The sequence below is a fragment of the Brassica napus genome, chromosome C8, assembly GCF_020379485.1.
Source record: "Brassica napus cultivar Da-Ae chromosome C8, Da-Ae, whole genome shotgun sequence".
NCBI classification, from domain to species: Eukaryota; Viridiplantae; Streptophyta; class Magnoliopsida; order Brassicales; family Brassicaceae; genus Brassica; species Brassica napus.
This window is the reverse complement of record NC_063451.1, coordinates 43,025,300-43,039,941: the sequence shown is the minus strand read 5'-3', so window position 1 is coordinate 43,039,941 and position 14,642 is coordinate 43,025,300. Positions and strand designations below refer to the sequence as shown.

The following is a 14,642-nucleotide window of genomic DNA, read 5'->3' as shown; positions in this document are numbered from 1 at the left end:
TTAGGATTTTTTGAAATTTGAAAACAATTGGTTTGGTGGTGGCGAACGCGAATCTCATATGAGATTGGGTTTAATTGTTCTTTTTTACCTGTGAAAGTAACTGTTTTGTTTCTTTACTCTTTTTTTATCTCCACTAAAAATAAGAACGAAGAACAGAGAAACCAAAGAACGGAGAACGGGTGTAAGAACGGAGAAGCTGACGAACAAGATTTTCGGACGGAGAAGATGATGTCGTCTTGAAAGCGGAGAGCTTCAAAGGGCGAGGCTAAAGGTTAAATACTTTCCTTCCTCCTAGTTTCATCGATTTGGATTTTGGATTAGGGATTAGAGTTTTGATTTCTGGGTTTCGATTTTTCGAGTTTGGTAAAAGCCTCGACGTGAGGTGTTAGGGTTTCAATTTGGGGGCGCTGTTCTAGATTTACGCAAAACTCCTATTAGGGTTTTGATTTATAGATTAAAGTTTCGATTTAGGGGTGCGGTTCTAGATTTCCAAGTTCTATAAGTTTTTTTCTAGTTTCTGTTTGTTTTACAGAGATGACATAAACTGAAGAGGGAGCGGTGCATGGAGGAAAAGGTCGAAGCTTATTGCTAGTTTTGGTGTTTTGACAAAACTGTGGTCGGATGTACAACAACACGTGTGTGCATATGAACAACCAAGATTTTGTACATGTGTACGCGCGTGTATATGCATGTAATAAGTAATGTAGATATGAGTATTCTTGTTGATAGTTTGACATGTATATGTTGTGTTTGTTGGTGTAGGAGCCGGTACATATGAACAATATCCATGTGTACACCGATGTAATGATATTCACATGTACACAAAAATGTAAATCTTTCAACATATATCAATACCAATATACTCCATTGCAAATTCATTTATTATTTTTTATTTGAATACTTTCTACGTTGAGAACCATTTAAAACATTATTGTAAACTGGATCACATATTTCATTGATGGGGTGGGTGGATATTGTTTAAACCAACCATCTGTACAGTCAGTTAAATAAGTGTACACAAGAGAATGTGTACATATGGACATTAGAAAAAATGTGTACATATGGACCATAGAGAAAGTGTGTACATATGGACATTAGAGATCGAGAACTCGTGGATTGCAATATAAACATAAATGTGTATTTTTATACTTCAAAATTTTGATTGCTTTATGTTAGAAAATTGTATGTAGTATCACTAGATGTATTTTGCGTTGGATGAATGGACTGGATCTTTGTGGGAACAATATCCACGTGTATACATAAATACAATATCCACATGTACATGATATTCATATTTACATGATATCCATATGTACACATAATTAACGTAAACAAACATGGTATCCATATGTACACAATCATCATGACTAGTTCAGTTCATGTAATGTTGTCTTGACTCAGTTCATGTAATTTTGTCTTGAATCAGTTCGAAATGACGGTAGAAGTACAAGGCAGATCCATCGTGGATTAGCATGACCGGAGGTATGGAGATTCGGGTTACAAGTTCCTTTGACACTACCATTTAAGTGTACAACACATGTACATTGTGAAATTGGTGTACGGAAGTACTCCACACACGAAGGGGACACATATTAAAATGCTTACAATGATGGCTATGAAATGAAAAAAACACTATGAAACCATGACATCTCAAAACCAGACAAATAAAACAAAAACATTTGTAAAACGCACAAGAAATGAGAATTGGGAAATGCACAAGCTTAAACTCGTCGCAGCGACAACTAAATAATACTTAGAAAGAGCTTAACGAGTACCTAAGCCATGTGAAGTTGATTTTTAGAGAAGAAATTTTAGATATGAATATTGCTAAGATTGTGAATAAATGGACTTGAATCAATGAATAGATAAACTTGTACATTTGGAAGAAGAGTTGCATAAATGAATAGTGAGTCCAAATCCAGTAGGACTGTAGTAGCTGAAGCAATCAGACTTCCAATAGGTAGTAAATTTTGGATCCAATCCGTCCAATAGCTAGTTAATTTTGAATGGATATATGAAATAAAAATAAAAAATAATATTGCATTTTAGTACATAAAAAAAGAAAGAAATCTGCAAAACTTGAGAGAGAGGTTTGAATGTTGTGTGGTGGCCGGTGGGAGAAATGAGAGAAATGACAATGGAGAAAAATTAAGAAAGAAGAAGAGAGATAGAGTTTGTTCAAAGAAAAAGAAAAAACGAACTTGCGTCAGATCTGAGAAAGAAAAAAAAGAGAAGAGTTGTGTTAGATCTGATAAAAGAAGAAAAAGAAAGAAATGAGGGACCCACCAATTAGAATAAATGGTTGTGTTCTAGTTAGTAAACCTAACGATAAAAGAAAGAAAAGTTAAGAGAAAGTGTGTTGGTAGTAGAACCTAGCTTGTAATAAATAAGTAAAAATGTGACCTGCAATGTAAATGTTTCAAAAGATTTTTTGATTAAAAGTACACACAAAGAAGAAATAACCAAAAAATGTTTTATTAATTAGGTAAATGACAAATATATTTTTATTCTATAGATATATAAATATAAATAAATAATTAAAAAAAATATTTTATTTTTGAGAAAAAGTTACTCGATTAAAAAAATTGACTTTAAAAAAAAAGTCTTCGAATCTTTTCTGAAAATTTATTTGAAATCCAAATTCTTTTTTAAAAATATTTTTAAAATTACTATTTTAAATTTTAAATCATAATTATATTTTCTCTTAAGTAAACCTAATCCCCAAAACTTCACCCTAAAATTTGTGGGGAAGGAAAGGAGGTAGTGTATTCAACTGAGAGTTTTAGGTGATGTATTAAAATGACAAATTTAATGTTATTCAAACATGAATTTTAAAATTCATTTAAAGTTCACTGTTGTTGAACTTGACATTTCATAAAGTACTACGAAATCTACTGTTATTGAAAATATTTTAAGTTAAGTGACTTTAAAGTGTTTGAGTGGAGTTTCTTAGTTAAAAATAAAAATAAAACTTAAATCTCATAGTTTTAGGTGATATTCTAGAGTGATTTAACAAAAATCGCCTTAAATTTTTCAATTTATTGAAATCATTTAAAACCTCGCTAAAAACCAAATCACCTCAAACTTTATATTGAATACATTCTCCTAAATCTTAAATTTAGATTAATAAATCATAGGAATACAAATATATTTTACCTCTTTAATAAAACATATATTTAATTTTGATCTTTGTGTGATATATTTGTAATAAAAAAAATTAAAGCTTTCTCATGAATTATAATTATGGCAGAGGCATATTCTAAACTTTTTTTTTTTGTTTTGTAAAAGACATATTCTAAACTTAGATAGACGATAGAGAAAACATTACAATATGTATAATAACCAATCTAAAACGTAAAACTGTTAGAATATTAATTTTATCCTTGTAAAAACGGTTATAATATACATTCTAAAAACTTAGATCAACAAATGCTAAATGTGTCTTAATTCTTTTTTTCTATAGGAAAACATGTAAAATATTCCTATGAATATTACTGGTTTTTATTTTTTGAGTTATATACAATTTCTTATAATTGTTTTCATTAGTACAAGGATAATTGTGTCTTATGATAAGTTAATACAAAGATATATGAAGATAAATCTATTCTGGTTTGATTTGCCATTAGTTTTATTTGTTTCTCCGTATCATTTTCACATTATTACTCCAAAATAATTGTCACTCTTATCAGTTATTATGACTTAATATTATGGATGGTGGCTGCACCAACCACGTGACTCTCAAAATGGTCGCCCATTATTCCCAGTGGACCGACGAGTGTGTTAGTTAACAACACTAATGAATTTTTTAAAATACAAATGAAATATCAGTTGAAAGGTTTTGTATTAAATTTCTAAAATATTTTTCCCCAATTATCTGCAGTTGAACGTATTTTTCACTAATTTTTTTTTTTACTAACGCTAAAAGTTTCTATATAAATATATAATCCATTATACTGAGACGAGCTGAAGCCTTGACACTATCTCGTCATTATACAGTGCTGATTGCTGATGATACGAGCTGTACAATATTATCACTGTTAGGTAAGATGAATGGTTGCTGTACTGACTACGTGCCTCAAAATGGACGGAGGAGGGTAGTAGCAAAATGCTACCTACAGTATAAAAATTCATTTTATTCCGTAAATGACTCAATATTTAGAAATTAAAAGAGAATGAGTTTGACACTAAAGCTTTATCTTCTACTCCTACTTGTCTTGAGTCATCATGTTGATTGTGGCTCTATCGTCAAGTTTCTTCCCGGTTTTGAAGGCCCTCTTCCGTTCGAGCTTGAAACAGGGTTTGTCAAATCTTTCTTTTCTTTGTACCCAATGTGTGTTTGAGTTTGGAATTAGTAGTTTGCTATTCTTCTGAACGAAAGGTACATCGGCATTGGTGAGGAAGAGGAAGTGCAATTGTTCTACTACTTCATCAAATCTAAGAAGAATCCAAAAGAAGATCCTCTCCTTATTTGGTTAAACGGAGGACCTGGATGCTCTTCTCTCGAAGGCCTTTTTTTTGAGAATGGTAAATCTATAAAATATCTTTTTCACTAAGCATGATTTTCAATAATTTGTTTTAAAGTGGTAAAAACCAAAAATTAGGACCTGTGGGTCTGAAGTTTGAGGTTTACAATGGAAGTCTAGTTTCTTTGGTCTCTTCTACATATTCATGGACACAGGTAACCAAAAGTACGCTTATTAGTCAATTGAAAACCCAATGACCTATTTTTAACTTTGATCACATTTTCAGGTGGTGAACATAATATACTTGGATCAACCTGTTGGAGCTGGCTTCTCCTACTCAAGAACTCCACTTGATAAAACTAGTGACACAAATGAAGCAAAGATGATCCATGAGTTTCTTCAAAAGGTAATATGGCAAATTTAAGTGTCTTCTTAAAGCTCTTGTATATGTTACATTTCTCGGTGTATAGAGTCAGTGTCCCAATTTTATGCTTTGCGATGCTTAAGGCGGTTTTTAAAACAATTCAAACACTGGATATTATTAGAGTTGAAATTTTGCAGTCTATACGCACGATTGGATGGATTTTGCGTACATATTTTTTTAAGAATATTAGATAATTAATTTTTTTAATATTATTATTTACATTGGTTATTTTTTAATTTATTTTTCTACATCTATTAGTTTGTTCACAGAAATCTTTTTAATTTCATTTAGTTATAAAATATTTAAATATATATGTAAAACTGTTGTACTTGTATATGTCTAAAAGCATGTTTTTGTTTTTATATATTTAAAACCATATATATATTTAAAAAATTTACATACATAATTTTATTTCTGAAATATATTTTTTATCCAGTTATCTTAAATTAAAATATATTGATTTCAACTTCACATACATAAACACAATCAGCATAAAGTATATATATTATACATAACATATTACTTCCTCCCTTTCTTATTGCAAGTAGTTTAAGAAAAAAAATTTTGTTTCAAAATATAAGTAGTTTCCAAATATTTAGACAATTTTTATATTTATTGGATATAGCGTAACCAATCAAATAATATCAATTTTTTCATAATTGGTTGAATTAATTAATTAAATATTATTTTTTATAAAATATCAGTTTTCTTAACATTAATGTTTTTATTCTAAACTATTTATATCGTGAAACGAAAGGAGTATATACGTACAGGTAAAATACACATTTATCCAACTTTTGCCTAGGCATCTGTGTATACGGATAAGCTTTTATAATTTATACTGCCTTCGCTGATGTAGTCCATCATATTTGAACTGGTTTAGGATTTTCTTGGTATACTGCGAGGGTTATCAATTAAAACACCAAGATTTAAGTGTGTAGAGTTTAACCTGCGCGCAGGCGGTATATTTTTATTTATAAGAAAATTTGAACATAAAATAAGTTATGAGAATATATGTTTTATAAAAGTTTAGTGTTTTGTATAAAATTTTATTTTGATACTTTTATTTTGGTGAAAAAACAATTAGATGAAATGATAATTGTCATATGTTAACATAGATCTGGGTGTTTGGTATTCGGTTTAGTTTCGGTTCATATTTTAAATTTTTGATTTTTTTGTCAAAAGATATAGTCACCGTTCAGTTATTTATGGAATTCGCTTTGGTTTTGATTTTGATTTTTTTGTTCGGTTCTTGGTTTTTATGTCAAGGCTTATGTTAACATATTGTTTTTAAAAAAAAATTGAAACATCATATTAAAAAGTTTAGTGTTAAACATTCGGTTTAGATGAATTATTAATAATTTCATTGTAAATTTTGGTTTTAAAATTCTGTGTTCTTGAAATGTTTATATATGATCTAATTAATTTCCTTATAATATCTTTAGGAGGCACCATCGTAAAAATGGAAGTTCAGTTTGTGTGGTTGCAGTGTGTAGTTAGAGTTGTGGGATTGATAGTACTATATAGTATAGATAGGGTTTAGACGACACGTGGTTTTGTTTCAGATTAATAATGGGGATATTGAGTATTACTATTTGTTTAGCTAGGATTTCGTTAGGATTCTTATTAGTTAAAAAATGAATATTCTATTGTTATGATTTCGAGAGTAATGGGTTTGATTTTTATTATTATATGATTGCTGAAGAAATTGTTTGATTTCTTATTTGAGTATATTGAGAATATCCTTTAGTTAAGATGTTATTAATAACATGGTCCTAGTATAATTTAATAGATTAGATGTGTTTTTTTGGTAGTGGCTAAGCAAGCATCCACAGTTTCTCTCCAACCCGTTTTACGTTACCGGAGATTCTTATTCCGGCAAGACTATTCCAGCACTCGTTCAAGAAATCTCAAAAGGTAGGTAATTATATATGATATTGTATCTGATATTGTATCTGTTTTAACGATATTGGCACTATGATGCATGCAGGAAATTATATATGTTGCAAACCTCTCATTAATCTACAGGTAATTAATATTTAACTGCTTCTAATTATTTTGTACATTTTTCTAAAACTAAAAGTTCATAATTGTATATTCTGTACAAAAACCAGGGTTATGTGCTGGGAAACCCAGTAACATATCCTGAAATTGAAGAAAACTATCGTATTCCATTTTCACATGGAATGTCATTAATCTCTGATGAACTATACGAGGTATGTAATATATGCAGCCTAATTCCGAGTTATCTTTATTTTCGTATAGTTATATCACTTGTGAAGCCTCAAATGACACAACAGTTTACACGATCTTTTTAACAGTCGTTGAAGAGAAATTGCGAAGGAAATTATGGAAATGTGGATCCACGTAACACAAAATGTTTGAAACTTGTTGAAGAATACCATAAGGTACAAACTGTGAACTTAAATCAATTTTTTTTCTTTAGTACTAAATACCAACATTAAACTAAATTTAATTATTATTTTTATCTGCAGTGCACTGACAAAATAAACACACAACATATATTATTACCAGATTGCGATGACAAAAGTAATTCATCAAATACATCTCCTGATTGTTATGTAAGTAATGCATCTTTCCGCCATCTTAGTGACAATTTAAAAGGGTTGGGAAACCCGTAGGATTTTATCTGTTTTCCTCTTATTCGGTTCATAATGTTAGTGGGGACAAATCTTACAGAAAATATCGTAGGTTCATAATGTTAGTGGGAACAAATCTTACAGAAAATATCGTAGATATAGTAAAATTAAATACTGCTTAAAATGGAGTAACAAAGAATGACAATACTGCTATGTACAGTTATTACATAGATGATTTTCATTAAAAAAGGTCTCAGGTATAACATGTGTAACGATTGAAGCAACTGATATATAGAACGTATAAATTTATGATATTGAAACATTGAGACACATGGTTGCCTCGACAGTATTATCTATATTATCTCATTGAATGTTGGGCCAACAACGAGAGAGTTCGCGAAGCTCTTCATGTTGAAAAGGTATACGCCAACTTTAATTTAAGATCATTGATGATATAAAGAAAGTTTCTAGAATAAAATTTTGACGATCTGTTGATACAGGGGACTAAAGGACATTGGCAGCGATGTAACTGGACTATTCCATACAATCAAGACATTATAAGCAGCGTACCTTATCATATGAATAACAGCATCAGCGGATATCGATCTCTTATTTATAGGTTTGAATTAACTCTATTTTCTTAACTATACTAAAATTGGAAACTAATCCGAATTTTCATCAATCTGAACTAAAATACAAATGACTTCATTTGGTTTTAGTTTTTATAAAGCCTAAGATCAGATACCTAAACAATATCGTAAACTGGATTGTCCATTCTTACGTACAAACTCAAGAATATAAAATTTGTGTGATTTGTGGTAAACAGTGGTGATCATGACATCACGATGCCATTCCAAGGAACTCAAGCTTGGATCAAATCTCTGAATTACTCCATCATTGATGACTGGAGGCCATGGATGATAGAAGATCAAATCGCTGGGTATATATAATCATCTCTTGTTCGTTCATTATCTTTTTGCATTGTAAGCTTATCAAACTCACATAAAAATCAATGTTGCCTTCTTTTTTGACAGATACACGAGAACTTATTCCAATAAGATGACATATGCGACCATCAAAGTAAGTCTTCTTGATTCAACTTAACATTTTACTAGCATTGCATAATTTGCATCACTAAGAATGTGTTTACTGATGTTTTGAGCTAGGGAGGTGGACACACAGCAGAGTATAAACCAAACGAGACATTTATCATGTTCCAAAGGTGGATCAGTGGCCATGCTTTGTAAAAGAGACTCATGGCCTTGGAAGCATAATTTTTTTGGAATGCTAAATGTATTATTGAGTGAAATAAAATTAAACTTCTTGATCGTAAAGTTTTTTACATGGTTCACTATATATACATTTGTTTAGTAAAAGGAAGCTAAACCAAATAATAACCATTAATATAAACCAGAGTATACCCACTCTATATCAAGTAATACACTCTCCTCAAGTCTCTGAAATGAAACTAGCTTGTGGAGTAAAGAGACTTGAAGTAGACATCCGAGCAAATACAGAGTTGAATGGACCTGGATGCAAAGGTTGGGTGAGGATATCCACATTCTGATTAGCACTAGAGACGTGCATAAACCGTAAGAAACCATTCTTCACTTGATCATGGACCGTGTGGCAGTCTATCTCCACATGTTTGGTGCGCTCGTGAAAGACTGGTTTTGTGGCTATGTACATAGCTGATTTGTTATCAGAAAAAAAAGCTAGCTAGTAACACCAATGTGGAGGCAGGTGAGAAGTTGCTACCACAAAAGCTCACAAGTAGCATGAGCCATACTCATATACCTTGCCTCAGTTCTACTCCTACTCACCATATCACACTACAAGAAAACGTCTTCCATGCCGAGGGACATGTTTGTCGGAACGTCATCGGAGTAAGGTGTATCCGACTGTTTGCCGAGAAACCATAATTGGTCGGAGTTTGGGCGTCGGAAATAGACGTATGTCGGATAGTTGTCGGTAACTACCGATGCGTTATATTCTCGGAGAACTTGTCGGAAACATTTATCGCTAATTACCGAAAATAAGGCGATGAAATACGATGATACAAAATACGTCGGAGTCTTATCAGAAATTTAAATTATTTATTGAATAAAACAAATATATATATACATACATATACATATATATACATACATGGAGGTGTATCATCTCCATCTTAATGGAAAACCATGGTAAGAAAAAGCTTCATGAATAACATACATGTGTAGATCCTCTTTATTAAAAAATAATTTACATAAAGAGACATGAGAACCACCGTACAATTAGGAGCCGACCCAAAAATCTCACCGGAAAAGAAAAATGTTACAAAACTAATCACAAACCGGCAGATAGAAGCAGTTTCAGAGTCTCCGGCAAGACAAAACCAGAACACCGACGTATCTGTTTCGGAGCCTTCACCCACCGTCAAGCCATCAGAGCACTTAGTTCATGTTTTCGCTCCGGTAACCAAGCCCCCGGCAATGCAGAGAAAACAGGGCCTCCCTCAACTCGCCGCCTCCACTAAAGTACAACAATACTCCTTAGTACAAATTAAATATGCAAAACAAAACTGGATCTAGATCTAAATCTAGATCTAAAAACCGAGACATTGTCGTGGTCATCACCGTCATTCCAAACCGTCATCAATTCATCATCAGCTTTGTTGTTGCTTGGAAGAGAAGAAACGTGGAGAGGTTCTCCATTGTTTCATCACCGCCAATCATCACCACCATTGCCCATGAGTTGCAGACAGTCGAAGGTAAAGGAGAAATGAGATGATGGGAATGAGGAAAAGAAGAAATCATACCCCATAGATATAAAGTTATAATTTTCGAGAAATTGGCGAGAAACCATTGTCGGTATCTCATCGGTAACACAATTGTCGGTATTTCATCGGAATACTCCGACAATTTTCTGTCTGTTTTTTCCGATGATGTATTGAGAAGAGAATCAATCGTCGGATTGTCGGTATCTCATCGGTAACACAATTGTCGGTATTTCATCGGAATACTCCGACAATTTTCTGTCTGTTTTTTCCGATGATGTATTGAGAAGAGAATCAATCGTCGGAAAATTAATTGTTCCGATAAATTACTGATAAAAACACCTGAGGATCTTCCGACAAAACTCATCCCTCGGAAAAATTTGTATTTCCGACAAGATACCAACAATAGTTTCCGAGAAAATACCAAGAAAAATGATTCATCGGAAAATTCTGTAAGCATTCCGACAAATTTCTTGTGTTCTCGGAAAATGCTCACAAAGCCGTCTCAACTTTTCAGACAAACAAATTTCTCGGAAAATGTCATCGGTATGGAGGATGTTTTCTTGTAGTGTCATGTTTCTTAGACTTCCAAGTGATCAAAGAGTTTCAACAATAAACGCAGTACCAAGTGATAGAACATCTACTTTCTGGGCATGTTGCCCAATCTGAATCAGCAAAAGCATTAAAGCATGGTTCTGAGTGATCACCTCAAGAACATACCAAAAACGATACATGTAATAAAAGCATACCAAAAACATACCAATCCCTGAAGAACATACCAAAACGATGTAATAAGCATCATCAAAAGATCCATCTTCATGAACTCTTTCACTCGCTTGGGAAAACCAGCAAGCTTTGCAGCACTAATAGACCTTCTGAGATGTCTGGGTACATACTGCAGTCTAGACTTAACCCTTTCTCCAATCGCTATACGAGGCTTTGCTGCGTGCTGAATTATAACAGGAAGCTGCCGATCGATGTTGTCTTTTTGTGAAGTTTCCGTGACATTCCCCGATATCAATGATGGGAGGGTATCGATCGACACTGGGCTTTGATATCAAGTTTGGTATCAAGTCACCTTCGTTTGGCTCCTGAGGCTTCTCAAATTCGTGCCATTCATTATGCTCGGCAATAACAGCATTGATAAAGTGTTTCTGACTTGATTCAGCCTACCCAGATATCATTATTTCCTGCCTTTTTCACAGCTTCAATAGTCTGTGCGGCCTGTATATCCATCTTCTTTACATGTCAAAACTTTCCATTCAGATTAGTGTACATAGAATCTCCTCCTTAGAAGATTGATCTTGATTGTGAGAATTGGTTTGGCCCCAACAATGTATGATACATGTGGTCTTTTTGTTTGTTCTTAGAATTTTCTTGATTGTCCTAATATTGTGATGATTTTTTTCAGGTACTGTAGACTTTTGTGTTTGTGTAATGTGACGAAATTAAAGTGGCCAAAGGAAAAACACCCGACGAGAACATTAAAGCTTTTAAACAAAAAATTAGAGAGAGTTATATATAGACAACACCCTCTTTGGATTTTGACTAATACCCAGGTCCGGCTCTGACAGAAGCTATAGAAGCCATGGGCTTCCAGTCGTCAATAATATATATAATTTTGGTCCATTTTTTCTTAAATATTTTTTTAGTCTACTGGTATTATTAGTGGAGTTAGAACCCTAAAAAACATTGAGTTCGATGAACATGACTCTATCATCATCAGCCTGTATCTGGTTTAGGCAGAGACGAGCTTTTTCTTCACATGTCGCAGCTAAGGAACTACTGATATCAATAGAGAGCGCGAAAAAGATTCATAAAAACAGATGTTTTGTAATGTAACAGTAACAAGTGTTCTCTCTTCGTATACATACATCTTTCTAGCGATAAATTTCAAGAATTGCAATCAATGAAAGCTTTTTCGTTTTCTTTTTTCCTACCATCTTGATAGATTCGCAGGACTGAGAAGAGGGAAAGCTTCCCAAAAACGAGATGATGAAGGAGACAGATCAAACGCCACTGGGTTCTCTTGAGTTGTTGTTTCATGGAAAATCTTGAGTGGCTGCCTAACCTCAACTAGACCGTGTTGCATCTTGAGTAGTGGCTTAGTTTCAACTTGATGCATCTGATCTCTCTCATGATCTTGTGGTGCGCCGGTTAGACTCTGAACCAACTCTTTGAAGTTCACAGGCTCGACTCGGTAAACTCTGGGATGCATTCGTTGAAGCGAAGCTGTTACGGGTCTTTTCCATGGCTTTGCTGGTTGCTTTCGTGTCGAATGGAGCGATGAGTTGTAGTTTTCAGATGATCTACGGTAATTATGAGAGAAACAAGGCTGTGAAGTAGCTTCCATTGCTTAAGAACTTTCTGTGTTTACAAGACAAAGATTTGATCAGGATTTGAAGATAAGTGTTTGTGATCTTGATGGCTTGTGTGTACATATATTTATATATATGTGTGTGTGTATGCGCGTATATATGTCAAACCTTTTTAAGCGTGGGTCAAGCGTTTTCTGATCTTCTTTTGCGGCTTAATCGGATTTGACTTTCAGGAGAATATTAAAATAATATCGTGTAATGCGGAATTGAATTTTCAACGTGTGTGTGCTTTGTTATTTGGTTTTTAATTTAAATGTTAGGTGGGAAAGCAATATGAATAACCTTTGGCTTTTACATGTGTTTTATTCAAGGTAAACATGTGTGTTATGAATCATATGACATTTATTGGTCATTTATATGACTTCTTAACATTGTTTTAACCAATGTTATTCGGGTGTAGAAGATGCATATTTTGTCTTTCTAAGCCTTTTTTTTTTGTCTTTCTAAGCTACAAATCGATCATAACCAAAAAGACTTTTAAAAATGATATAAACAATTACCCCCTCCATTCCTAAGTATAAGATATTCTAGGTAAAACACACTTATTAAAAAATTTATCTTTTATCTAAAAAATATTATTAAAACTATAAATTAAAACTATTTAACCAACTACAATTTAAAACTATTAAATTTGATTAGTTACCTAGATTTTAATAAGGTTAAAAAATTATCTAGAAATATGAAAACATCTTACATATTAAAACATCAAATTTCTTTTAAACATCTTACATTTCGGAACGGATAGAATATCGTTTAGTTTAAATCATCCTAAATTAGTTCAAACCAGACTCAAATTTGTTTTGGTTTACTCAAATAACATAAGAGTGGATTATGACTAATTTAGTTATATTGTCTTGTCTATAAGACTATAACAAATGATAATATTTTTTCTCTTCAGTTTTTTTACTGTAAGCTCACTAATTTGTTTGATTTCCTTTTGAATAGATATTTTTCAAAGTCATTTTCTAAATAAACATATAAAATATAAAAATATGTAATACAAATATAAGATGTACAATTAATAAACATATAATTGTTAACGCTAGTCCTATGCAAAGTGTCTCCTTACCACCTATCTATTTGTTGAACCTTGTTTTATCTTATGTTATGTGAAATATTATCAAACAAATTATAAGAAAATTAATATCAAACACACTCATCTTATTACTAATTCGCTTTGGATAGATAAGTTTCACGAGTAAAATTATCTTAAAACCTCAAAAATTAAATTTGATAGAATCTTGATCTGCCCAACCATAAAATAACCGAATTTGGGCTTTGTTATATAAATCTAACAAGAAACGGGGTCTTTCGGATTATGCCTATTTGGATTTCAAATATTTTGAGTTTAAGTTCGTTTGAGTTCGAACTTGTTAAAAAACCTGAAACTGTACATATCAGTTTATTTTGTATCATTATTATGATCAATTAAATCATTTTTGATATTGACATATTGTTTTATATTGCGAATCTAAACTCTAACTATTTATGTATTTTAGTATAAATTATTACAAGAGTTGTATTATAAATTCGATAAATTGTGTTTTATTCTTCGTGTAAAACATGTATTCCATTAGAATATAAAGTGTGGAAGTTTGACTGCGTTTGCGATAAATTTTGTTGTCTCTTATATATAGTTTTAATTTATATTTGATTATTTAAGTTTCGTTAAATTTAGTTTGCTTATAATATAATTTTTAAATTGTATAAAAACACACACTTTTGTCAGAAAAAAAGTTTGGACTGACTTTGTATTTAATGACAGAAAGTTGAAATTGATTTTTTGTGAACACTTATATTTTTAAATGGTGAAAAGGGCAGTATAACATCAGGATTAGAAATTTTTCTCGAAAAGCCCGAACTCTTAATAACTCTGTTAGGGTCAGGTCGGGATTTAGAATATAAATCAAACTAGAGCTTTACCCGCACATCTATAAATGAATAGCTTTAATATAATCGTAAAAATTTTAAATATATGATTTATATTTTAATATTATATATAATGTAATTTTATAATCT

The 14,642-nt window shown here is 32.0% G+C and overlaps 2 protein-coding genes and 1 long non-coding RNA gene across 4 annotated transcripts; 1 reads left to right on the top strand and 2 right to left on the bottom strand.

Annotated features, from left to right (window-relative positions):
• The first annotated feature begins 4,051 nt into the window (after positions 1-4,051).
• Positions 4,052-8,863, top strand: LOC106411684 (serine carboxypeptidase-like 10). 2 transcript variants are annotated; one of them, XM_013852492.3, is made up of 14 exons: positions 4,052-4,297; positions 4,379-4,524; positions 4,602-4,678; positions 4,750-4,869; positions 6,702-6,804; positions 6,878-6,915; positions 7,002-7,103; positions 7,209-7,295; positions 7,383-7,469; positions 7,835-7,906; positions 7,988-8,106; positions 8,314-8,427; positions 8,522-8,567; positions 8,654-8,863. In XM_013852492.3, the coding sequence occupies exons 1-14, from the start codon at positions 4,173-4,175 to the stop codon at positions 8,732-8,734; spliced, it is 1,317 nt and encodes a 438-aa protein (XP_013707946.2). In that variant the 5' UTR covers positions 4,052-4,172; the 3' UTR covers positions 8,735-8,863. The 2 variants fall into 2 exon arrangements, with proteins under 2 accessions (XP_013707946.2, XP_048621001.1); XM_048765044.1 differs by lacking the exons at positions 4,052-4,297; positions 4,602-4,678 and having other exon boundaries at positions 4,382-4,524.
• Positions 8,864-9,674: 811 nt separating this feature from the next.
• On the bottom strand, positions 9,675-11,397 carry LOC125591233. Its single transcript, XR_007327201.1, has 2 exons — positions 10,106-11,397; positions 9,675-10,001 (listed from the first exon to the last, which is right to left on the bottom strand). It is a non-coding gene; the product is annotated as an uncharacterized LOC125591233 (long non-coding RNA).
• A 647-nt stretch (positions 11,398-12,044) lies between these two features.
• LOC106413802 (VQ motif-containing protein 29-like) lies at positions 12,045-12,772 on the bottom strand. Its single transcript, XM_013854545.3, has one exon. It carries the CDS (start codon positions 12,596-12,598, stop codon positions 12,182-12,184), a length of 417 nt encoding a protein of 138 aa, XP_013709999.1. The 5' UTR covers positions 12,599-12,772; the 3' UTR covers positions 12,045-12,181.
• Between the last annotated feature and the right edge of the window lie 1,870 nt (positions 12,773-14,642).